Source organism: Rattus norvegicus, chromosome 9 (assembly GCF_021556685.1).
Source record: "Rattus norvegicus strain SHRSP/BbbUtx chromosome 9, alternate assembly SHRSP_T2T, whole genome shotgun sequence".
Taxonomy (NCBI): Eukaryota; Metazoa; Chordata; class Mammalia; order Rodentia; family Muridae; genus Rattus; species Rattus norvegicus.
In genome coordinates, this window is record NC_141542.1 from 7062818 (window position 1) to 7088875 (window position 26058).

The 26058-nt window shown below is 50.0% G+C and overlaps 1 protein-coding gene across 2 annotated transcripts in view; it reads left to right on the forward strand.

Moving 5' to 3' along the window:
- The first annotated feature begins 6599 nt into the window (after positions 1–6599).
- Vav1 (vav guanine nucleotide exchange factor 1) overlaps positions 6600–26058 on the forward strand; it is a 48038-nt gene continuing 28579 nt past the window's right edge. Inside the window, exons 1-6 of one of the 2 annotated variants that reach the window (XR_015628473.1) lie at positions 6600–6898; positions 23914–24030; positions 24489–24547; positions 24638–24706; positions 24986–25094; positions 25183–25278. Coding sequence is in view for 1 of the 2 variants with exons in the window: in NM_012759.2 (NP_036891.2) it covers positions 6695–6898; positions 23914–24030; positions 24489–24547; positions 24638–24706; positions 24986–25094; positions 25183–25278 (654 nt within the window). In the remaining variant the exon portion in view is untranslated. 2 annotated transcript variants of the gene reach the window in all.

Here is a 26058-nt window from a genome sequence, read left to right on the forward strand (position 1 = left end):
ACTGGAGCAGGTGATTTCCCTGAATCTGTCATCTGCTTGTGGATCTAGTTCTCTTAACTGGGCTGCCTTCTGGCCTCAGTGGGAGAGGATGTGCCTCGTCCCGCAGTGACTTGAGGTACAGCTGGTGTGGGGAGATGAGGGTGCCAGGGGGTATTGTGGGGAGGGATGACACCCAGAGGGAGGCTTCCCCTTTCTCAAAGAAGGGGAAGAATGGGGAAGGATCTGTGTGAGGGGATCCTGGCAGAAAACACTGGGATGCAAAGTGAATGAATAAATAAAAAATTTTAAAAAGTTTCCATACCTTACAGGAGTAAGTTTCTAGTTTTTAAACCTGTATCCTGTAAACCATTTTGTTCCACCTATGCTGAACTTGTAACCCCATGATGTATACCCACTCCTCTGCCTTGCTAAACTCTGGAACCTGTGACAACCCCCCTTTCACACGATGTATTCTCACACTAATCTTCTTCATAGGCAGCTTTGAGCCCCGAGCCCCTCCCACCCCTACCCCCTTCTGTTCAGGTGATAACAGCAGGTTCTCTCAAGAGCTGTCTACTATCAGTCCTAACCTTTCCCCATAAAAGGGATCTCAAAATCCATTGAGGGGCTGCTCTCTGAAATCCCAACTTAGGGTGAGGCAGTCATTTGGCCAGGCTAAATAAAACTTGCTTAATTGGACAGTCATAGAAATGCCCCCACCCCCAGGTACTAAGTCAAGGCTAGTCTGGGCTACAGAGTGAGACTCAGTCTGAAAAAGTTTTCCAAACAGTAAAAATAAAATCGAACAACAACGTTAGATGTTATTGCTGGCAACTGCACATCTGTGGGCTCCTTGAAAGCTGTAAGATGTTATATATTGCTTTCCAACAGAAAACAATTTTTGTTTATTGTTTTGAGGGTCTCATGTAGCCCAGGATGGCTGGGAACTCACTGTATAACCCAGGATGATTTTGAACTCCTGTCTCCACCTCCCCAGTGCTGGGGTGACAGGCAGGAACCCTCTGGCTGGTTCTTTTCAGTGCATGCTAGGCTCTACTACTGAACGACAGGCCCGGCCCTCCTGCCTCCCATCTGCGTTAGAGACTACACTTTTACATTTTGAGTTTCTCCATGTATTTGGGGATTTTGTTAGTGTATTATAGTTAGATTTTAGGTCTTAGACATTATTTTACAAGCTTCAGCCCATGTCTTAATTATCTGTAAGAAAAACTATATTGGGTGGGAGGGCTGTGTGTGTGTCTGCCTGTTTGTCTGTCTACCTATCTCCAGATTCCACCTAGAAGTCTTGGAATCTAGAAGTGACCCAGGCCTAGGCTTTGGGAGAGGTGTGCAGCAGGATTCTGGCCTCCTGAGTCACTATTTCCTGAAAGGGAGTGGAGTTGGGGGGGGGAAGGCGACCTCAGCTGAGATCTGTGCCCTGGGAGTGGGTGGGGCAAGAGGAAACACTGCAGGGGCTGCATACCTAAAGCCAGGTATGCTCCAGAACTCGAGCATACCTTCCTGTTTGAAACCTGGGCATCCCCCTCCCCCCACTCATGGTCCTGAACGGTTTCTCCAGTAACTAACTGAGGAATGGGGTCGAGGCAGGAGCAAACTCTAGTTCAAGTTTGGAGAGCTCAATCAATGAAGTCCTCAGTCATCCTCTGTGCTTTTTGGGGAATAATTTATTTGGGTAGGGGAGGGTGGGGGCTAGGGGAATCAGGCAAACTTGAGGGAGGTCTGTGGGTCTACTGCATCTGTGTACAGCTGGGGCTTGGGTCTCTCTTTTGACACTGGACTGATGTTGAAGACCTACTGTGCCTGTTCCTGGAGCCTCAGTTACCCCAATCCCAGCTACAACCAACAACCAACAAACAGATGAACGATAATTTCTAATGGTGCCTCCTGGTTTAAGTCGAAACAGTAAAATTCGATAAGGAAGGTTAGAGGAGCAAGCTTATTTTTTTAATTTAAATACACCACATTTAAATTAATTTAAATTATACGTAAATTAATTTAAATGATAGACTGGGAATGCCAAGGTTCGAGGATAGGGGTCAGAGGTCAAATCTGTGGAGAAGGCTTTCTCCTCCCATCTTCGTTCCAGGGAACGGAACTCAGGCTAGCAGGCTTTAGGGATAAGCGCCTCTATCAGCTGAGCTATCTAGCCAGCCCCGGGGGCTGGTGTTCTTTAAGTATGAAAGGAGGTGATAACTTGGGAGCGGAGGCAGCTCGGTGAAGTTTTGGGATGCCTGAGTGCTGTGGTACCGCGGGTGAAGAGTGAGGTGGTTAGACGGGCTGTTTTTGATCTTTTCACAGGACCAAGGTGCTGATGTGGGTGAGGAGGAGACAGAAAAGAAGGCCAGGAGGGGAGAGCACGCAGTAAGGGGCGCGCCCCATTTTAGCCAGTGACCACAGGCGAGTTTAGGAAGGGTTTTGGAGCCAGCCAGGGAGGGAGGGGCAGATCCGGATTTGCGATGGCGCACACGAAAGTGGAAGCCAAGAGAGTTTCCGCAGAGAGCAGGAAACACGCTGGGAGCTGCGCGAGGGCCACCTAAGACACACCCGGGTTTCCGGACACCCATGACGCGTGACTACTCACTTGGAGACTTATTCCGGCCCCCGCAGACTGTCTTGGATGGATCCTCAGGTTCTCCCTAGGGGCTGATGACTCCACCCTGACCAGTAGGAACCCAGGGATCTAACTCATCTGCACAGGACTCTGGTGATCCGACGGGACACAACCTAGAGGCTCAACGGCTGAGAAGCAAAATGTCCACACTGGGACATGCCCTCGCCTGCCCTTACCTGGCTGGAGCCCAGCCCCAGCCCTTGGCCCCGCCCCTACAAGCTCCGCCCCATCGAGGCCCTCTCTTTCCGGCCCCGCCTCCATAGAAACGTCCTGGGACCTGTCGGCGCCGGTGGCCGTGCTCCCTATGAACGTGAACGTGTGTGTGTGTGTGTGTGTGTGTGTGTGTGTGTGTGTGTGTGTGTGTGTGTGTGTGTGTGTGTGTGTGTGTGTGCGCGCGCGCGTGTTTATCTTGTTCTCTATAGATTCCTCTTCCTTGACATCTTCTAGTGGTCCTTACAGTCCCGCTCTTGGGATAGGCGCCCCGCCTCCTCACGGCCACGCCCCACTAGTGCTGTAGTTTGGGAACTAGAACGATTTTTACTCTTTCCTTCTTTTTTCTTTTTACCCCCGTCTCCCTTCTCTCAGCTCCTTTATAGCACTCAGGTATGTATCCGACGATGGCTTAGATTCCTGATCCTTGTGCCTCCACATCCTGAGTGCTGGAATGACAGGTTTATGTGGTTTATTATGACAGGTATATTTGGTTTATGTGGTGCCTAGGACTGACCAGATAGAGCGCCCTGCCCACTGAAGGAAGCCCAGCCCTCGAAGCCCAGCCTCAAGCTCTAGACTGACTTTTACCGCATGTCATGTCTCCCTGACCGAGTTGAGGGTGTCTCTCCAAATCCCCAGGGATCCAAGTCAGTTCAGGGGAGCCCTGGGGCAGTGGCATTAAACCTGCACATGAAGGCCCGCCCCTCCACCCCGCCCCGGTTTGGAATTGAGAAACGTGTGCGAAAGGCCACAGCTTCTACCAAAGATGGGATCAGGCTGGATTTTGGGACCAAGATGAGGAAAGAGGAGATGGTTTCTCAGGTTGGGGGTGGGGTTCCATCCTGATGCCTGGAGAAGAGTTAGAGGAAGTTGAGGGTTGGGAATTTGCGGAAAGAGAGGCAATACTACGTTTATTCATAGGCCACGTTGTACAAAGCTTATTAGGCTGCGGCAGGGGCTCAGTGGGTAGAGCGCTGAGCCAGCACGCAGAAATTAGGATTTCAACCTCAGCCTTAGGTACATTGCTAAGTTCAAGGTCAGTCTGGGCTCTTGCATGAGATTCTTAGAAGTCTATATATGGGGTTGGGGATTTAGCTCAGTGGTAGAGTGCTTGCCTAGGAAGCGCAAGGCCCTGGGTTCGGTCCCCAGCTCCGAAAAAAAAGAACCAAAAAAAAAAAAAAAAAAAAAAAGAAGTCTATATATTAGCCGCAGCATTCATTGAACACCTACGGTAAACCAAGACAATTCGGCTTGCTTGTTCTGTCTCAACGGCTTAATTTTCACATACATCCTCCTAAGAATGAGATAGGTACAATTCACCCCCATTTTCTCAATGGAGAGACTGAAGCACGAGAAGAGGGGAGCTAAGCCATTCATGCAAATGTACCTCAACTTGGGACTGTTGGGGATGGAACTGGAATCTGGAAACCTAGTGGGCGCTCTCCAGCTCGCCCCTCCGGTTTTTTTTTTTTTTTTTTTTAAACTGCGTGTTCTTCCCCAATAATCTCCTACCCTAACTGCGTGCAAAGAAAAGAAATTGTTACACAGTTTACAGAAGCGGGAGAGGACACATAGGAAGTCACAGATGCCAAAAATAGGGGATGGAAATTGTCCTGTCTGTAGGGTTGCAAAAGGGAGGTTTCCAGCTTGTGCCCACGTCTACCCATATCCTCAGTATGTAAATCAGATTCAGGCTGGTCCAGCGAAGCCGTCCAGCGCCGCCTAGTGGCCGTAAGGATAAAAGGTGACGTGCTAACGGAGCGGCTTGGAACCTGGTGGGCTAAGTCAGGGAGAGGCTTCCTTACCAAGGTCATTTTAGCTCTTGATAAGCTAAGGTCAGAAGAGCAGTAAATATTTGTTAAACAAATGAATTAATAAATAACAGGGAAGATCAGTGGTGGCCTTGACTCGGAGGAGAACTCGTAGCAGGAAAGGTGGGTTATAGTATAAGTGTCAGGTTTGTTGGGCAGTCAGAGTTTGAAGGAAAAAAGTAGGGAAAGGTGGAGGAGGGCTGCGCTTAAAATTTAGGAAGACTTGGGGTTGGGGATTTAGCTCAGCGGTAGAGCGCTTGCCTAGCGAGCGCAAGGCCCTGGGTTCGGTCCCCAGCTCCGAAAAAAAGAAAAAAAAAAAGAAAAAAAAGAAAAAAGAAAAAAAATTTAGGAAGACTTAAGGGGAAAAAAAGACATTCGGAGGCTGGGGAGATGGTTCAGTCAAATGCTTGCTACTCAAATGAGAGGGCAAGAGTTCAAATCCCCAGGGCAAAATTAAAGAAGGAGGAGGTAGTCTGTGCTCTTTATTCTCAGTGTTCCTAAGATGAAATGAGGGCAGAGACAATTCTGGAAGCTCAGAGACCAGCTAGCCAGGAGCGGTTAGCCCATGAGCAAGAGAGGCTCTACCTTAAGTGAAGTGGAAGAGGGGACTTACACTGAGGTTGTCCTGCGACCTCAACACACACGCCAAAGTGTGTGTGCATCACACACACATGCATGAATGTACACAAGCTCGTGCAGCACACTGGCGCATGGTATTCACAACACAAGTTTAAAGGAAAAAAGGAAAGGTGAGAGGGCTCTGTGGGCAAAGGTGATTGCTGCTAAGCCTGATGATCTGAGTTCAATCCCTGGGGTTTGAGTGGTGGAAAGAGAACCTATTCCCTCATGTGTCCTTTGACCTCCACACATGTACTGTGCCCCACATGTACATTCACACATACACACATACAACACACAACACACACACAAAGTGAGAAAATAAAATGTAATAAAAGTAAAAAATGGCCTTTAAAGTAGAATATATTTTCTAATTTTACTATAGTTATATCCGTTGGTAATTTCCTACATGTTAACAGGCTATCTTGGTTCTTCCCACCGTCAGCCCCCCCCTCTGACTTTCCCCAAGCACTCCCGATGAGAGTGGACTCTCTACCTTGTCCCCACTTACTTGCTCTTTTTTAACGCGCTGCGCCCATTACTGCTGCCTGTGGGCAGTTGGCTCCTTCCTGGTTTGATCTTGTGCTGCCACCACAACTGCACTGAGTTCATGAGCACAGTGGCCATGGCATGGCATGGAGACAGCGCTTCATCCCCCACCCTACTCTCTCTTTTTTTTTTTTTTTTTTTTTTTTTGAGCTGGGGACCGAACCCAGGGCCTTGAGCTTCCTAGGCAAGCGCTCTACCACTGAGCTAAATCCCCAACCCCTCCCCACCCTACTCTTACCTACTTTCTATCCCTTCTTCCAAGCCTTGGGGTGGCAGCGGAGATGTTCCACGCATGGCTGAGCACTCAGTAGTCAGTGACATAGGAAACGACGGAGTGAATTAGTGTGGTGGGTACAAGTGCAAAGGCTCTGGGGCAGGAGGGAGTGAAGGACAGAGAGAGAAGAGGCTGGTGGGGGTGGGGCAGGGTGAACTTGGGTTTTGACCCTGTGGAAGAAGGAAGGTGGATCCAGAAAGGTTATGGGTGGTGGAAGAATAGTCGAGACCTGACTCAGTGTTCAATGGTCCCCTTTGGCTGCTGCAGGGGCAACAGACTGTGAGAGAACAGGGCCATAGACAGGGGACCAGGAGAAGACAGAGGAGGTGACAGCCTATGTGCCTACAGCTGGATGAGGTAGTGCAGGTGCCCAGGTCTGCTCAATGTGGGTGGAGAAGGGGAAGGTCACACTAGTGAGGGGAAGGTGTGAGGGTGGAACTGCAGATGCTCCCCTCCGCCCCACGGCTCCTCCCCACCCCCACCCCGGGGCGACAGTTACAGTCATAGAAGAGGAAGTGGTGTTGTAGTTGTCCCCACTGGGGCAGGCAGCAGCGGTGGTGAAGGAACGAGGGTGCACGGGGCCTCCCCGAGGGGCCAAGGGAGAGGCAGGCAGCCACTATGGAGCTCTGGCGACAGTGCACCCACTGGCTGATCCAGTGTCGGGTGCTGCCTCCCAGCCACCGTGTGACCTGGGAGGGGGCCCAGGTGTGTGAGCTGGCACAGGCACTGCGGGATGGTGTCCTCCTGTGTCAACTGCTTAACAACCTGCTCCCCCACGCCATCAATCTGCGGGAAGTTAACTTGCGGCCCCAGATGTCCCAGGTAAGTCTGCCGGGTGATGGCAGGGCATGGCTGGATGGAGATGAGGAGGTCTGGCTCTGGCTAAGGGGAGGTGTTGAGCAGAACAGAGCTCTGGGTAGGTTTGTAGACTCTTGGTTGCCTTGTGTCTGTCCTGGGAAATTTCCCTAATCCCCAGCTGACTCTGTTTAGATCCATTTAAATTAAGGGGTCCTAAGAGGCCTCCTTGTAGTTAGCCAAGAGGGTGCATGAGGTTGGAGCACCAGATTCAAGCATTGAAGAAAGAGGCCTTCAGTTTCTCCTCCACCGTGGGTGGCTCCTCCTCTTCCGCCTCTTTTGTCTCCCCCCCCCCCCACTCCTTCCTCCTCACATCTTCCTTCACCTCCATTTCCTGTCGTGCCTTTGTGCTGTGTGGCATGGAGCGCTGGGGGCTGCAATGTGAGACCCCGTGGCATCCTAACTCTATCCATTTCATGAAGGGCCCATTGAATGCAGGGCCCAGGCCTAGGATCCTAAAAAGGTCCTGGGTGACCCCGACTTTCTGCATTCTCCATGCTTCAGGTGGACGGAGGCATGGTCAGACTATGCCCTGGTGAGCTTAGGAAATGTATTCAAATCCTTATTTGAATGTGGCTAAGGTGGTGGTGAAAGGTGACTGGTGGCTTTGTATTCTCTTGTCTGCTTTCCCAGGGATGCTGGGGTTTTGGGGGGCCTGATAGCCCTAGAAATGGAAGTATAGGTTCAAATTAAAGGGACACAAAGCTTTACCATGGGGTGTGAAGGACATAGTCATATCTAAGGGAACATGGCCTTGCCCTGGGCTCTGAAGGACACAGCCTTGGTGTAAGTGACATCTGTCCTCTTGCCCTCAGACTGCCAGTCCTGCACAGCCTGTTTGTACAAGTCCCAGGAGGCTGTCCTTGGAAATGATGGTCAACGGGACTGGAGCCTGGTCTTTTCCCTCATGTGAGGGATCCGATGGAGTTGAAGGAGGAAGTTACTTTAAAAATGGCCTGCTGGGGTCTCTAGGATATTTCTGGGGTTGTCAGTGAGGCAGCAATCCCCCAAGCTGTTGCAAGTTCCCTGGAGGAAGTAGGGAAGAGCAGCCCCTGTCCCCCGCGGACTTTCCCTCTTCCTGGCTGCAGGTCAGCAGAGATTTGCTTACATTTGCCTGAACTCCAGTAGCTTCAAGGGCTTGGGGAAGTAGTCATGGGACTCTTGGGCCCCAGCTCTGGCGGGACTGGAGGTGCCCTACGATGTGGCAATCGCAGCTCTTGGGAAAACAGAGTTAAGGATGAACTTCCATCCCTGTGTATCATAGCCAAGGCTGATTTTCTGAAGGGCAAGTGTGCATGGTGTTAGTCCCCAGAGGACCAGCTGCGTTCCAATGACAGTCCTAGTATGTGTCAGCCAATGCTGGGAACTTGGCTCTGGCCCCCAAAGAATTCTTAAACTCAAGGAGACAGAAGAAGATGCATCTCAGGCCCTTGTGCTCTAAGAATGTAAGAAAAACACTGCTTGGGAGAATTAGGACTTATACAAGAGGGGATATTTAAGCTGGGTTTTGAAGAATCAGTAGGAGTTTTCTCTTTGTTCCGGCTCCCTGTGCTCAGTTGTGTGAAGCCTCAGGCTGGGCCAATGTTCACTGTAATCTTCCCCACCACCTTCTCTCTAGCCTCTGGTCTTTCTGACTTCTTAGGGAATTCTACATCTGGTGGAGATATGTGTGTGTGTGTGTGTGTGTGTGTGTGTGTGAGAGAGAGAGAGAGAGAGAGAGAGAGAGAGAGACAGAGAGACAGAGAGAGAGAGAGACAGAGAGACAGAGAGAGAGAGACAGAGAGAGAGAGAGAGAGAGAGAGAGAGAGAGAGAGAGAGAGAGAGAACCAATGGGTATGCCAGAGGAAATACCTTATGGATGTCCCCTCTGGGCCTCTGAGGCATTTGTTAGCAGAATTAAGCCAGGAACAGAGTGGCCCATGGGATAGGGAGGGCAGAAAGAAAAAGAAAAAGCCATGGACTGGGAAACAGCAGAGATAAAGTTGTAGAGATTGGAATGAGAAGACTAGTTTCTTCCTTTCCTTATCTCTCTCCTTTGTTGAGGAAATATGGAGGAAATAATCTATATACCACGCACCCACTCATCTACCCACCCATCTACGCATCCTTCTATCCACTCATTCACCCTTCCATCTGTCTGTCCATCCATCCACCTTCCATCCATCCATCCATCATCCATCCATCCATCCATCCATCCATCCAGCCAGCCAGCCAGCCAGCCAGCCAGCTATCAGGTTCAAAAGAAACTTGGGGCAAATGGCTTACCACAGTGCCTATTAGCACACCAAAGCACATGCTGGTGTTTAGACTTCTTACCCCACTCTCCTCCCTACACATCACCAGCTTAGGGGGTTGCCTTCCCAGTTTCCTCTTCCTATAGAACCCTGCCATGTTGACCATGTGCTCTCTGCACTCTTGGTCCCATCTCTTGGCCCGCCCTCCTCGCTTGCTCTTCCCCCTCCCAGCAAGCCTGGTCTGTTCTGCTGGCTATGCTCAGTCTACTACTTTCTCTCCATGCGCTGTATGCTCATAGGTGATTCTGGCTGTATTCTTCCTCATAGCTACAACAAAACTTCCCCATCAACCATACCTCAGGATGGTCTTGTACTCACTTTATACATGTGGTGCTGAAAATCCCACTTTATGCTCTCCTCCCTCGCCCCTCTCTCCTTCCCTTCATCTCTCCATCCACCCACCCACCCATCCATCCATCCATCCACCCATCCATCCACCCATCCATCCATCTACCCATCCATCCATCCATCCATCCATCCATCCATCCATCCACCCACCCACCCACCCATCCATCCATCCATCCATCCATCCATCCATCCATCCATCCATCCACCCATCCATCCATCTACCCATCCATCCATCCATCCATCCATCCATCCATCCACCCACCCATCCACCCACCCATCCACCCACCCATCCACTCATCCATCCATCCATCCACCCACCCACCCATCCACCCATCCATCCACCCACCCACCCATCCATCCATCTACCCACCCATCCACTCATCACCCGTCTACCTGTCCATCCACTCATCCATCCACTTACCCACCAAATCTATTGATCCACTTGTTCTATTCATTTATTCATTTATCCACCCACCTACTCTCTACCCATCCATCAAACAGTGACTGTTCAGGGAAAGCCCTGCCCTTGGTGCTGGGGACTATGGGAGTGGGACACACATGCTCATTTCTTATCCCACTATATCCTAAAGGAAGGAAATGCACCAACGAGACAATAGGGACAGGGTACACTTTCAGGAGGTGGCTCATACTTTGAAGAAAGCTATGCATTTTTGAGTAAGGAGTCTAGGAAACCTCACTAGACTAGAGCAGACACCTGGGGTAGGTGAAGGGGAGCCTTGTGGATGTGTGGGTAGTGACCCAGGTGTGTGTGTGTGTGTGTGTGTGTGTGTGTGTGTGTGTGCTGCCCATTCAAAGGTCCTGAGGTATGTAGTGGCAGGCAGGTATCCATGTGCTCAGGGCAGTGACTTTCCAGCTGTTTGCACTGGTGTTGGAGGTCTGAGTAGAGCATTTTCAGACTGGCCAGGGCCCATGAGGTCTAAGACCCACAAAAAGGCTGATGACATCATGGTTAGAAACAGAGGCTTCAGACATCACAATCGTATGCTTCCCTCCTCTGTGGGTCTGTGCAGTCCTCCATGTGGAACTCTGGTCTGAGGAGAAAGAGATAAGTTTTGGGAAAGGCCCAGCAGGATTCCAGACTCAATATACTCCAGGAGAAGCAGGAATTGGTGTATAACACATTGACAAGCCCCCAGCCCCAGAAAACCATGCAGACGGGCATGAGCTGTACCGGTTGTCATGGGCATAGCCCTGAGTTGGCATGTCTGAACTGGAAATAGAAACTAACATAGCAATTGGCTTGGGTCTAGTGACTTGGATATAGCATTTGCACATACATTAAAAAGCAAGGTGAGGCCCTCCCTGCAAACCCTGTGGGCTAGCTACAGGTTCAGTTAGAGACCCTGTCCCAACCAGACAGAGACTGATAGAGCAGAACACCTGATGTCCACATCTGCCCTCTGCATGCACATGCACACGCGCACATGCGTGAGCACACACACACGAGACAGCAGTGTGGAAACACAGGTACATAGTGCAGTATAGATGGAACGCAGGGTGTCAGTGTCTGGATGTCAGGGAACACAGCAGGAGCTTTCGCATAGCCAGGTGTTTGGTGAAATGATCCATTTGCGTGACCGAAATGTAAAGATTCATGGAAATGAAACCCCCAACACTGTCCCTTGCTGGGAGGCACTCTCCTTTTGAATTTTCCTGTCACTTATGAGCCTCCCTGAGTGCGTGCATGCAAACAGCAACTAGGAATTCAGGCAGTTGTGGGCAGGAGAATGACCCCGGAACAGCCAAACCGGAAGGTCTGCACTCCTTGTGGACGGTGGCTTTGCTATGGCTATGGCTGTGCAGATGGAGCCCTTCCCACGCTGTGTACTGAATCACCTCCCCAGACCCGGAGGCCACACTCGGTTAGGGCGAGTTGTGCACAGTGGCCTATGGAGAATGGCTGGACACTCAGGTCAGGGTCTGATGCTCCCTTCCGGCCCTCCTCCGTCCAGGCCCAGCTGCAGTGATCTTTTGTAGGAAGCGGAGCCGAGCTCGTGGAGGTGGTGGCAATTGGGTTCAGATGACAGTCCTGTACAACACTTCACTTCCTGAGCGCTGGATGGTACACGTGTACCACCTGGTATACAGGCTGCTGGAGATGGAACCCAGGGCCTTGTGAATGCAGGGCGAGTGCTCTACATACTAAGGCCCAGAAGCAGCATGTAGTCTTAACCCCAGGTCCAGGCGAGTGTGAGGGGGGTGGGGCGTTGGCGGTGCCTGGGCTCATTGCTATCTCCAGGAAGACTGGGAAGTTGTTGCTATTTACAGTGTGTGATCAAGCCAAGGATGCTGTGAAGATCCCACGGTGAACAGGACCTCACCTCCAAGACTTTAATTCAGGCTCAGTTGGACGAGATTTGAGGCCCTGAGGCTAGAGACCTGCTATGCTCTGATTTCTAATTCCAGCTGCAGGATCTTGGAGAAGTGTCATAGTTACTTCCCTATTGCTGGGATAAGTTGCCAAGGCAACTTATAGAAGAGTTCATTAGAGGTTATGGTTATACAGGGATAAGAGTGTGTCACCATCAAGGTGGGAGTCATGTGGCAGAAAGAGCTGGGAGCTCCCATCTTGAACAGCAAGCGGGAAGCAGAGAGAGCAAACACCAGTGCTGTGAACCACCTCCAGAGACAGACTAACAGGGCCACCACATCTAAACCTTGCCAAACAGTGCCATCCGTTGACGGCCACATGTTCAGATTCCAGAGATGATGGGACAGTTTTCCAGTGTTTGTCAGGCTCAAAGTTCCAGGCTACCGTCTACCATGGTGGGGAAGGTCTGGTGGAAGGAGTGAGGCAGCTGGCCACAAACTGTATCACTGTCCGGAAGCAGAGATGGACTTTGGTGTTTGACTCTCACTCTCTCCTTTTCTCTCAGCCCAGGACCCCAGCCTATAGGATTGCAGACCTACAGTTACAGTTGTGTCTTTCCACCTCAACTAACCCAATCTAGACCTCACAGGCAGGTACAGAGGTTAAATAATCTCTCACAGGTGTAATTGGAGGATTGGCTCCTACCTAACCCCATATCCAGTCAAGTTGATGACACTAAACATTACAGGAAGTTACTGAAAATCTCCACGACTCAGTTCCCTATTTATATCTCTCTTTGTCTCAGCTGCAGTGGAACTTAGGACTTCCTGAACTAGACCAGTGCTCTACCTCTGAGAACTTCCACCAGCCCCTCACTGGGGGATTCTAGGCATGCTTCCATCCTGACCACGCCCCCAGCCCCTCACTGGGGGATTCTAGGCATGCTTCCATCCTGACCACGCCCCCAGCCCCTCACTGGGGGATTCTAGGCATGCTTCCATCCTGACCACGCCCCCAGCCCCTCACTGGGGGATTCTAGGCATGCTTCCATCCTGACCACGCCCCCAGCCCCTCACTGGGGGATTCTAGGCATGCTTCCATCCTGACCACGCCCCCAGCCCCTCACTGGGGGATTCTAGGCATGCTTCCATCCTGACCACGCCCCCAGCCCCTCACTGGGGGATTCTAGGCATGCTTCCATCCTGACCACGCCCCCAGCCCCTCACTGGGGGATTCTAGGCATGCTTCCATCCTGACCACGCCCCCAGCCCCTCACTGGGGGATTCTAGGCATGCTTCCATCCTGACCACGCCCCCAGCCCCTCACTGGGGGATTCTAGGCATGCTTCTATCTTGACCACGCCCCCAGCCCCTCACTGGGGGTTTCTAGGCAGGGTTCCACCCTGGCCACACCCTCAGCCCCTCACTGGAAATCGAGTCATTCAGTCCTTATTGTTGTCCTCTCAAGGACAAATGTCAAGGTTGGGTCTTGTGACAATCACAAACGTTATGTTTGTTTCACAGGCCCTAGTTTTGTTTCCTCAGACATCTGGTTCAATTGCCCCTCCACCCTCGTCTGGGGGGTTTATTCCAGCCACAGGCCTCTTAGCCTTTCCTTCAACACACCTATCATGGTTCTGCCTTAGATTTTTTGCGCTGGCTGTTTCCTGTCTGGAACAGTGCTCTTGTCAGTTTCCACCTGGTTGCCCTCTCACCTCCTCCGAGCCTTTGCTTAAACATCAGTCTCTCAACACCTCACTGAAGTCCCACCTTTCATGCACTGCTTAATCCACTTTTTCCTTGTGTGTCGTGTGCTCCCATATGTGTGCATGTTTGTACACAAGCCTGTGGAGGCCAGAGGTCAATGATGGGTGTATTCCCCAAGTGCTCTTCTTCTGCATTTAAAAGAATTTTTTTAAGGTTTCCAATTGTGAGCACTTGTCGGTGAGGACACCACACTTGTGTGTAGAAGCCAGAAAAAGCCTGAGGTGCTGCACACCGTGGAGCTGAAGTTATCAGTGGAGTTGGCTGCTGGAACTGAACTTGGGTCCTCTAAGAAACACTACATGCTCTTAATCATTTTGCCAGCTCTCTAACCCCACCATCTTTTTGAGGCTGGCTTGTGATACCCAAGAATCCTCCTGTTTGCACCACATGCTCACCCCAGTGCTGAGATTACAAGTGTCCCCACTACATCCTGCTCTTGTCCTACTGGAATCCTGTTGGATTTGAACTCATGTCCTTGTGCTTGCACAGCAAGTGCTCTACCCACTGAGTCACCCTAACCACACCTAATTCTTTTTTATATATTTTCTCCTGTGTTGCCCACAACCTTCTGACAAGCCATATGTAGTTCCTTGGTACATGAGAGACTAGCTTCATTGGTTCCAGTATCAGCCTACGATTTGATTGCTTGTAGAAAATGGTGTGTTATTTTGATATATTCTACTTGCATCCTCCCTTGGCTTTTACATCATCTGTAGGTGAGTCTCCACAGCGGGCAGAATGCTATGGAAGGAACCACACACTCTATTATTTAGGGAATGATGACATTACAACCTGTGCAAGCTGAGTACAGCATAATTTATCTAAAAAAAAATTCTTCAGACAGAATCTTATGTAGCCCAGGTTGCCCTTGAACTCTCTGTGCAGCCAAGGATGTTTTTAAAATAAAAATAAAATGGAGCTCAATCAAGGAAGGAAGATCCCCAATGCTGACTTCTGGCACACACACGTTTGTGTGCACACATACACGAGTGCACACACACACTCATATACACATATGCACAGTCATACAGTACACTCATATGTACACACACACACACACACACACACACACACACGACTAAATTTAATTTAAATAGAAAGCAGAAGGAGGGAAGAAGGCAGGAAGTAGTTACAGTTCACTGTGCTCTGTCTCCTAAAAGCAGCAGTCTGTAAAGGACCACAAAGCCTTCAGAGGAACAAGGGGCGAGTGTATGGTAATGAGAGGGAATGAAGCCACCATTGATAAGTGATGCAAAACACTCTCTTTGTTCATATTCCTGTCTTTCTGATAATAAAACAAGGTGGAGGGAAATATATACGGCTTCTATGCAAATCAATCTTTCTTAGAGCCACAGGGGATTCAAAACTGCTCCTGGCAGGGAACAAGTAGGAGGCTCCCATTGAGCCAGTCATCTCTTTGTTGATTCAGCAATTGTTACTCAGTGCTATCAGATCTGGGTATGGGGTGCACACCTGGAAAAAAAGGTGCATGCATCTGTGCCTTAGAGAGGGTGATATTCTCTCTCTCCCCCCACCCCTCTGGAGAGGGAGAGGGAGTGGGAGAGAGACACAGAGAGACAGAGACTTAGATGAGAGCTAGTGAGATGGCTCAGTGGGTAACACTTGCTGGCAAGCTTGACCACCTGAGTTTGATCCCTAGATCCCACATGGTGCAAGAATGATGTACACACACACACACACACACACACACACACACACACACACACACGTATGCACGCAATGTCCAATTCATTTCTTCCCCCATATCTGACTGTGCCATGTCTGAGTTTAACCAATCATGGCTCAACTAGTAAAGAGCTTGCCTTGCAAGCAGTAGGACCTGAGTTCAAATCCTCAGCATTCTGGGCTTCAAAGCTCAGGAAATCTATGAGCTCCAGGCCAGTGAGAGACTCTGTCTCAAACAAAACACAAGGTGAATGGCTCCTGAAGAAGAGCCTTCTAGCTTGTTCTCTGGCTTCTGCATGCACAGCAAACTGAGTGGAAGCCCTGGGGAGGGGACTCCAGCCTGTGTTGGTCACCACAGATCGTCTGCTTTGCAGCCCTCAATCCTCAGCTCTCTCCACAGTCCTTCCATTCTATCAGCTGAGAGAAGTCACCATGGGTGGCTTCAGTCTCTGGGGGCATATGCAGGTTTGTGGCAGACTGCCCCAGCACATAGAAGGGTCTAATATGCAGGTTTGTGGCAGACTGCCCCAGCACATAGAAGGGTCTAATATGCAGGTTTGTGGCAGACTGCCCCAGCATATGGAAGGGTCTAAAAGGTATGGCGATGCCTGTTTCATTTTTTTTTTTTTTTTTTAACTTGGGGATGAGGGCAGGGTCCTGAAAACAATCCACTTGCAGATACAGAGGATCGGGAGTAGCTGTTCTTTGTAAAACAGGGGTGTGGGGCCTGTCAGATCCCCATCATCTGGATAAAGCCGCAGTCATGAGGACCTGAGTTGACCAGATATGATAGAATCTGTCTGGACTCTTTACAGTGAGATTATTGATCTCTGACCACCCAGCCTAGTCCAGTGGGCCAACTCAAGGTTGAGAAAGAGACTTTGTCTCTAAAAACCTAGCTGAGGTCGAAGAGATGGCTCAGGGGTTAAGAGCGCTGGCTGCTCTTGCTGAGGGCCCAAGTTCAGTTCCCGGCACCCACGCGAGGCGGCTCCCAACATCTGTAACTCAGCTTCAGGGGCTCCAATGCACATCTTCGGCCTCTCTGGTTCCTGCAGTCATGCATCCCCACAGCCCATCGCTGGGGGATTCTAGGCAGGGGCTTCCCACCCTGAGTCCCATCCCAGCCCTTAGGTGTTTTTACTTTTTTGAGTAGAGCTGCTCATCAGGAGTCCAGGTTGCACAGCTTTGTGTGTGTCACTGTAGATGTCGGGAGACTCTTTTCAAAGTGGATGCAACTGTCCCGTTGAAGGTCATACTGTCCAACACTCTTCCCTACACTGGCCATCTCCACACTGGCCATCGTCTCTCTGACTTACTGTGGCTGCCAGCTGAGCCTTCCTTCCCTTCTGCCACCCCACGGCTGTACAGTTCGTTGTCCTTGTTACTGCACACCTCAGCTGTCTGTACTTCCTACCCATACTCACCAACACTGTCGCCAGCTGGTATCCAGAGCACCGTGGCATCAGGGCCCTGTTTTCCTGATCCATTCCTGGGTCTCAGTACTGGGTAAACAGTAAATGCTTAATATATGCCCGCTGAGTCAATTCATGACTGGGTTTTGGGGTCAGGCTTTGTGTTGGTGCTCAGCTCTGAAGTGGAGAGGTAGAGTCTCCTTTTTCTCTCTGTTTCTCGGGCTTTCTCCTTCTCTCCCTCTTTTCCTCTTTCCTTTTCTTCCCTCTCTCCGTTCTTCTTCCAACCCCTCCATATTTGTCCCTCTCCTTCCCTTCTATTCCATCATCTTTATTGTATGAATAATATTTTGTCTTCTGGGGGAGATGTGAACTCATGTCTACTCACCCCAGACAGGGCCGACATCTAGGAAAAGCAAGGATACCACCAAACTCCAACTTGGTGAAGCATGTGTCACTGGGTGACATATAGGAACGTGGGTCAGGGGTCACTTAACAGGAATGGAAATGGCTTTTTTTTTTTTTTTTGGTTCTTTTTTTCGGAGCTGGGGACCAAACCCAGGGCCTTGCGCTTCCTAGGTAAGCGCTCTACCACTGAGCTAAATCCCCAGCCCTGGAAATGGCTTAAATACAGCTGTATCACCAAAGCTTGGCAAGGATGGTGATTGGTGGAAGCTGCCTGCGGACAGCTCCGCAGCGGGGCAGTTGTCTCTTCCAGATGCCTTGTCTTGTCTGAACCTCTTCTGGGCAGTTGAGCTTGTCTGGGAATGGTCACCAGTAGTCCTTACAGTTTGTGCTTGGGGAGGGCAGAGCCTAGAGCATCTAGTCTGTTTCAGGGACTTCCTACTTCTTTCCCGAGCCTAACGGACTTTTCCGTAGGATAGAATGTTGCACCTCCCCTTAGCACATCCTGTGTCTTAATGAGCTTCCTTCCAAGGTAGAAGGTTTCATCTTGAGGGAAATTGCTACACAACACCCTCTTCTCTCTCCCCTTGCCTTCTCTCCTGTCCACAATCTTCTCCCCTGCCCCTCGTTTCCCACCTGTTTTTGTGGTACCCTGGCCAACCTGGAGCTCACTCTGTAGTCCGTGCTTACCTCAGACTTTAGCCATCCTCTGCCTCATCTTCTGAGTTTACAGACATACACCACCACACTGGGATTTCATTCCTGAATTTTGGTTGGAGAACCCAAGGCATGATGACCTTCCAAGGTCCCCTGTTTACCAACTTCAGCAGGGAGCCACCAGACACCTAGTTGCTGAGGGCTTGCTGGGGTATGAGGTGACAGGGAGAGAAGAGGCAGCCTGACTCCCAGAATGCTTTAGACTCATGGTGAAGAGAGGGTCATCAGTTCCTCAGTTCAAAGCTCTGGACAGGACAGACAGCATGGCCACCCTCTGGGAAGCCTCAGTGAGCCAGCAGGACATGAACGATTACAGGGCTGAAGGAAGGCGAGAGCCATCCTTACACCCCTTTCTATCTTCCCCAGTCAAGCCTGGTAACAGGCATTTCCTGTTTCCGGCCATCTCCTGGGTTTGGGTTGTGGGTGTGGAAAGCACAGAAGACAGAATTTTTGTTGAGTCTGGGTGGCTTTCTCCCAGCCCCCAACAGAGCCCTCTGACCTGACTGCTACTTCCTTGAGCAGAATTCTCTCTAGTTTGGGCAGAGGCACCAAAAGCCAACTTCCTGCTTGACCACAGAGCCTGGCTACTGATTTGCCTGAGGCCTTGCTGCTCATCTAGTGCATGGTCCTCTTGTGCTGGAGAATAAGGGCAGCAGAGGGGTTGTCTCCACAAAACAAGGAAGAGTTCTCCTTCCACGTGCCTCCTGCAGCTTCCTGTCCCTCATCATCTTTTTACATGTCTCATGATACCGGGAAGTTCTTCTGGTGGTCTAACCGCAGTCACTGCTTTCTGGTTCTTTTTTTTTTTTTTTTTTTTTCGGAGCTGGGGACCGAACCCAGAGCCTTGTGCTTCCTAGGCAAGCGCTCTACCACTGAGCTAAATCCCCAACCCCTGACACTGCTTTCTGAAGGAGCCCTCGCTCTAACCAGCTACTCTAAAGTAGTGGAAGGAGTTATGAATCATACTACCTTTGGAGGGGTCATGTGACTTGAGGGAAGGCAGTCTCAAAGCTCAGCTGATCCTCTGAAGTTAGGAGGGGATTTCCTTTCTTAGCCCAGTGGCCTTAGCCTTAGCTTCACCTCTGGTGTTGGCCTGCCAGTCCTGTCTGCCTGTCTAGGATTAGTCCAGGGCCCACAGGACTTCCGAGTGGTATATATAATTCCTGTGATGTGCTGGTACCTACTCTGTCCCTCTGCGGCCTGGCTGTGATGGCTCAGTGTAGTTCATGGAGCCAGGGTGAAGCAGGGGGTGGGGCTTAGTTCTGTGTGTTTCCCCACATTCCTGCTTCTGCATGTGTGACTCTGGCAGGTGATGTCCCTTTGAGAAGCCTCAGTTTTCCCACCTGTCAGACAGACGCCCTTTGTTTAGTCACTTTGTCTTTCACCTGTGCATGTGTTTCTTATTACAATTAAGTGTGTGTGCATGTGCGTGTGTGTGTGCATGCATGTGTGTGTGGATGTGTGCGTGCGTGTGTGTGTGTGCGTGTGTGTGTATGTGTGCGTGTGTGTGTGTGTGCATGTGCGTGTGTGTGTGCGTGTGTGTGTGCGTGTGTGTGGATGTGTGCGTGCGTGTGTGTGTGTGCATGTGCGTGCGTGTGTGTGTGTGTACATGGGTGTGTGCATGCATGTGTGTGTGGATGTGTGTGTGCGTGTGTTTGGATGTGTGCGTGCGTGTGTGTGTGTGTGTGTGTGCATGTGCGTGTGTGTGTGTGTGTGTGTGTGTGTGTGTGTACATGGGTGCAGATGCCGGAGGAAGCCAGAAGAGGGCATTGGATGACCCAGAGTTGGAGTCACAGTTGTTTGTGATATGGGCTGGGAGCCAAACTTGGGTCCTCTGCAAGATGGATTGCTGGACAATGTCAGCATTCCTGGACATTCTTGAGGGTTTTAGGTATTGAACCCAGGCCCTTGCTTTAGGACCGAGTTGTCTCTCTGACCTTCAGTAACTTAGAAATCAGAATGCATTGGCCTTTGGTCCGTGTATGTATGGGTTTTGATCATGGCTGCTCTACTTGCTTCTCCTTTGGAATCTTTTCTGGTTTTTTTTTTTTTTTGACCCCATGAGTTGAGTTAGAGTTTCTGACAGGAGTTGGGGCGAGGGGCCCATGTACCAGTGACTGCAACATTGAAGAAAATACCTCTCTCTTCCCTGGAAGCTGTTAGCTGCTTACAAATCCCCAGTGAGGAGGGGATCCTAGTGTGACTCCCCCCTTCCTTCAACACAACAGCTTCTCTTGAGCTCTATCCCTAGCCCCAGGTCTTAAATAGTTGTCCAAATCTAAGAGCAAGCCCTTGAGTGACCTGTGGTCCTTAGATAATGGTGAAGTGTCATGTAGGGTTGTTACAAGTGGACCAGTTAGTTGTCTGTGGGGTTTTGATGGTGCAGAGTTATACACGAGGATCGAGCTCCACTTGGCCGACAATCCAAGATAGCTCAAAGTATACTCTAAAGCTGGGGCTATGGCTCAGTGGGTAGAACATTTGTCCAGTGTGCACAGAGTCCTGGGTACCAGGCACAGCACCCACCCAACCTGGGTGTGAACTCCTGTCATCCCCAGCCAACCAAGAGTACAGGACTACATCCTTATCCTTGGCCATGCCGTGAATCTGAGGCCATCCTGGGCTGTATAACAGCCTCTCTCACAAACAGAAAGAAGGACTGTAGAGCGATGGTTTGAAGAAGAAAGTGTGCTGGTTAGTGTGCAGACTGGAGCTTTGTTTCCTACAATCCAGTGGAAAGCCAGGAGGGAAGTGAGGCATCCTGTGATGCGATGGGACTCGGAGACAGGGGAGTCCCTAGAGGCTCACAGGCATAGGACAACAAAGAAACTCTGTCTCTAGCAAGGTGTAAGTTGAGTTCAATGCTTGAGCTTGTCCTCTGACTTCCTCACATGCTTGCATGTATGTACTAATACACATAACATGCACAGACACATACACATGCAAAGTCTTAGACACAGGACAGTTACAGCCTCTCTAGGCAATGGATGTTAGCCCCTACTGGGGCTAACAATAGGTTTGTAATGAGTTGATGGCCACACCCTTCTATCATTTTACACTGATGCCACTGGGTCCAGGAGCTGGGGAGCGATGGTTGCTGAGAAATGATCTTCGCCATCGTGTGATGGATGAGTTTACTGGGACCCCATCATCAGTTCAGACGGTTACGACATGGTGTGATTAATACCATGCATTCATTAGTAGAGGCTTAGACATTGGAATGTGTAGGTTGATGGAGAACTGTGCACATTGTGGTGATGAGTGTGATGATGGCAGTGGAGAAGGTGATAGTGGTGATGATGGTGATGATGGTGGTGGTGGTGATAGTGATGGTGACAGTGATAATGGTGATGATGATGGTAATGGTGATGGTGGTAGCGATGATGATGGTACAGGTCATGATGATGATGGTGATGTTCATGACTGATGACAATGACAATAATTTCTAGATACTGAGGGCTCACACCAGGTCAAGCTCTTTGGAAGGCTCTATCACTGCATTTCCAGATACTGTAGACAAGCTCTCCCTGTGTTTGTAGCATCCCCGTTTACCTGCTTCTCAATGTGCAACAAATTACTTCCTAGCTTGATAGTATGGTTATCATAGGCTTTTTGGGTCAAGAATTCTGAAGTGGTTTAGCAGGGCAGTTCACCCTTGAGGTTTCTCTTGAGGTCACAGCCAAATGTTGGACGAGGCACTTGATGGTCATTGGATGAGTCATTCGATGATCTACTTCTCAGGTGGTTCGGCCATGCAGAACCTCAGATCTCCTCCACAGCACTGATTGGGCAGACTCGTCACATGGCTGCGGTGAAATGAGCAAGAAGTCAGAGAGCACACAAGGCCACGGTGCCCAGCTTTGAACGGTCCCTTGTCATTTACCAATGCTCAGTCACGTAGAGTGAGCTGCTTCAGCATGGGAGGGGTTGTAGGAGAGATTACTGCATTCTCTTCATGGACACTGGGAGCTGGGCACCATGATGGCTATCTTGGAGGCTGGGAGCTGTTATCACACTTTTGAAATAGCTGTAGATTTATGATGATAATTCCTGTGGACAGGAGAGATATCTCAGTTGGTAAAATGCTTGCTATATATATACATTTGAGGACCTGAGTGTAAGTCTCTAGCACCCACATAAAAATGTACCTGTAATTCCCAGCACTGGAGGGGGAGACAGCCAGCCCGCCTAGGCTAACTGGGGGGCTGTGGTGTACTGCTTCAGTAAATAAACCAGAGAGTGAACATACAGCATACCTACACACACACACACACACACACACACACACACACACACACACACACACAAGATTTCTGATCATTTTTAATCTCTTGCAAGGCCAGCAGCCCCACATGAATTTTTTTTAATTGTCAGAACACCTTGTTTAGTATTTATACTTCTATGACTTGCTGTACAATCTTAATGAGTCATGTGCCAAGCCCAGTCATTTTTAAAGATGATTTTAGTATGAATTGCATTGAGTTTATAGCTTAATCTTGGCATGGTTGAAATACATTTTCCCCTACTCCAAGGCTCAGAGAATGTCTCAGAAGAGGAGGCAGAAAGAATGCCAGGAGGGATGCTGTCAATGGCTGGTCTTCTGTACGTGCATAGCCATAACTCTCATGAGCTGACCACAGCTGTGGGTCAAGGCAGACGTCCCCAGCATGGACTGGTGGGTAGAGGGTGGTAGGCTCCACCATCTCTGACATTGACAGCACACAGTTTGTAGGGGTGCAAATCATTCTTTGTAGATGATGTAGCTACTGGTGGAATTCCCCTCTCCAGTGAATGCTCCACACCCATGGGCAGCACGAACTGGACTGAGTGGGCTGTAAAAACCAAGAAGGACATGGAGTTGTGAGGGGACAATGTTGAGGAAGACTTGGGAGGGTAGACAGAGTGGACACCATTATATTTCCATTGTATACATAAATGAAATTCTGAAGGATAAAGAAAAATTAATATTAAGATAAAAAAGAAGTATGGAAAAATTAAGAAAAAAGATCACAGCCCAGTTTTCTTTTAAAAGGTTTACTTTATTCTTGATGTTAAAAATTAATCCCAGCACTTGGGAGGCAGAGGCAGGTGGATCTCTGTGAGTTCAAGGCCAGCCTTGTCTACAAAGTGAGTTCCAAGATAGCCAGAGCTGTTACACAGAGAAACCCTGTCTATGAAAAACAAAAGCAAAAAAAAAATTGTTTTGCTTTACGTGATTGAGTGTCTTGTGTGTTTGTCTGTCTGTGCCTCATGAACTTGCCTGATGTCCAGAGAGGATACTAGGTCTCCTGTAACTGGGCCATGATGGTGGTGAGCCACCGCACAGGTACAAGGAACCAAACCCGGATCCTCTACAGGAGCCACAAGTGCTCTTAACCACTGAGCCGTCTCTTTAGCCCTAATTTCTGTGGCTTTTATACATAGATACGATGACATATGATCGCACTTCCATCCACCCCGCCCCCTTCTCCTGTGTCCCGCCCAGCACAGTTTCTCCCAAGTTCGTGTCATTTTTTTATAATTCATTATACCCTGCTAGTGCTGCTTGTGTGGGGAGCATCCACTGGCGCCCCACCGAGGACCTTACCCTCAGCAGAGCATGGTTTTCTTGCCCCCAAAGCTATGTGCTGCCAAGAGCTCCTTAGCAAGGGTGGGGCCCAGGACGTCTACCAGTCTATGTCAAGGTAAGTCAGCCGCTGTTCTCCCCATCCTCTGGCTCTCATGGTCTTTCTGTCCCCCCTTGCAGCAGTCTCCGAGCCTCATCTGGGGTGGAGTTAATGCCGACGTCTCATTAGGGCCAAGCACTTACCCTCTTCTTTTCAGCACAGAGTCCAATATTCCTACAAGATGCTCAATTGTTTGGGCTCTCCATGCAGTCACTTCTGGTTATCTTCAACCCTACTGCAGCCAGGTCCTTCCTGAGATAAAGAATGTGTCTAGCCTTTGTGTCTTTTTGAGAGAGTGAGGAGAGTCTGTGTGTGCACACTCGGTAGTGTATCCCCAGCTTCATTTCTTTTCCCCATAGTTCCTTTGTCTTAAGAACATCCGAACCTTCCTGTCTACTTGCTGTGAGAAATTCGGCCTCAAGCGCAGCGAACTCTTTGAGGCTTTTGACCTCTTTGATGTGCAGGACTTTGGAAAGGTAAGCTGGATTCCCAATGAGTGTGTGTGCGCGTGTGTGTGCGTGTGCGTGCACGCGCACCTGAGGGCCTGCCTGTGCATGTGCCCATAGACTACTAGGGAGCCGGTAGCAGAGCCAGGCTGGCCTTCCAGGATGCTACCCGGTGTGGGCTTGGGGAACGGGAAAAAGTTCAGGGTCTGTTCTACTTTCTGTGTGACTGTGACTTGTGCTGTGTGTTTCTGCCTCTCTGATCCCTCATTTCTCCTATGTAACAAATTAATGCCTTGCCTTGCCTGAGTGATTGTGTGGATCTGATAGTGGGGAGATTTTGTTTGGGGTACAGGGATATATAGAAGGTGCTGGGCTATGCCCCCCAAAGTCTGGTGGGCATGTCTAACTGCACTGTATAACCTCAGGTGCTGGGAGCCTGAGGGGTGGTTGTGGAAAGGAGTTTTGAGCAGTTATGATCTTTATCACAGGTCATCTACACCCTGTCTGCCCTGTCATGGACACCCATTGCCCAGAACAAAGGGATCATGTGAGTAGAGCCAAGGCTGTGAGGCTGGCCCCTTCTTGAAGCTACTGCCCACTGTCCCACAGCCCTGCTTATGCCCATCTGGTTCCTCAGGCCCTTCCCAACAGAGGACAGCGCCCTGGGTGATGAAGATATTTACAGTGGCCTTTCAGACCAGATTGAGTGAGTACTAGGACCCGATAGGTGCAGGTTTGTGAGACACAGTGGAGACCGGAGCCTGAGAGACACGAATCGGTTCTGTGGTCTGAGGGACACAAATCTGTCCCATGGTCTCAGGACATGAATCTGTCCTAGGGTCTGAGGGAACACGGATCTGTCCTGGAATTTAAGGGGACATATCGCAAGACTGGGGAGAGGGTGGCTGACATTTGGATTCATCCTTGATTCTGAAAGTTTCTGATGGGTCCCTGGCTTGGGGTGTGGCCTGAATCTGTCCCCCAGTGACACCGCAGAGGAAGATGAGGACCTTTATGACTGCGTGGAGAATGAGGAGGCAGAGGGGGACGAGATCTATGAGGACCTAATGCGCTCGGAGTCGGTGCCCACACCTGTGCGTGGGTCTGGGAAGGGCCGGGCAGGTGGGAAGGGTGGAGACGGCTTCTGGGAGCTTCATCGGCCTCTTTGGTCCCTACTCACAGCCCAAGATGACGGAGTACGATAAGCGCTGCTGCTGCCTGCGGGAGATCCAGCAGACTGAGGAGAAGTACACAGACACACTGGGCTCCATCCAGCAGGTGTGCTACATCCCTGGGTCCTGCCAGGGGCATCTTCTTCCTGCCTCCTCATAGGGAGTCTTAACTCATAATCTTTCTGCCTTAGCTTTCCGAGAGCTGGGATGACAGGCATGTGCCACCACACCTGGCTCCAGTGCATGCGTGCGTGCGTGCATGCGTGCGCGCGTGCGCATGTGTGTGTTTTAAACCTAGATTAATAGAGAAGGATAAATACAGTAAACAACCCACTCGGTTGTTAAATCCAACGGTGGGCAGCCGTTGCCATTGTTTAATTATGTAACGTGCTACTGTTCTAGACAGATACACTGTATACCTTATCTGTAATCTTTAGGCTCCCCACCTTCCCCATCTGCCAGAACCCATGAATCCTCTTTATGTTTCTGAATTCCTCCATTCCCGACATTTCCTGTTGAGAAGCCCCACCCTGCATGGTCTCATGTGTGAGGTTCTCTCACCTAGCACACTATCCTTGAGGTCTTTCCACATGTGTTGGAGCCTGCTCATTGCTGAGTAATTTCTAGCCAGTAGATGAACCACACATGGTCTATCATCTACTGGTCAACATTTGATGGCATCCACTTTGGGCTACTCGTGATAACTCTGCCTTGGAACAGTTGATGGCAATTTTTTAATGAACATTCTATTTCTTTTGATATTTCTTTAATTAAAAAATTGAATTTATTAATTTTATTTAAGTGTGAGTATTTTACCTGTAGATATGTATGTGCAACTTGTGAGTGCTTGGCACCTGGGGAGGTTAGAAGAAGGCACCAGATCCAC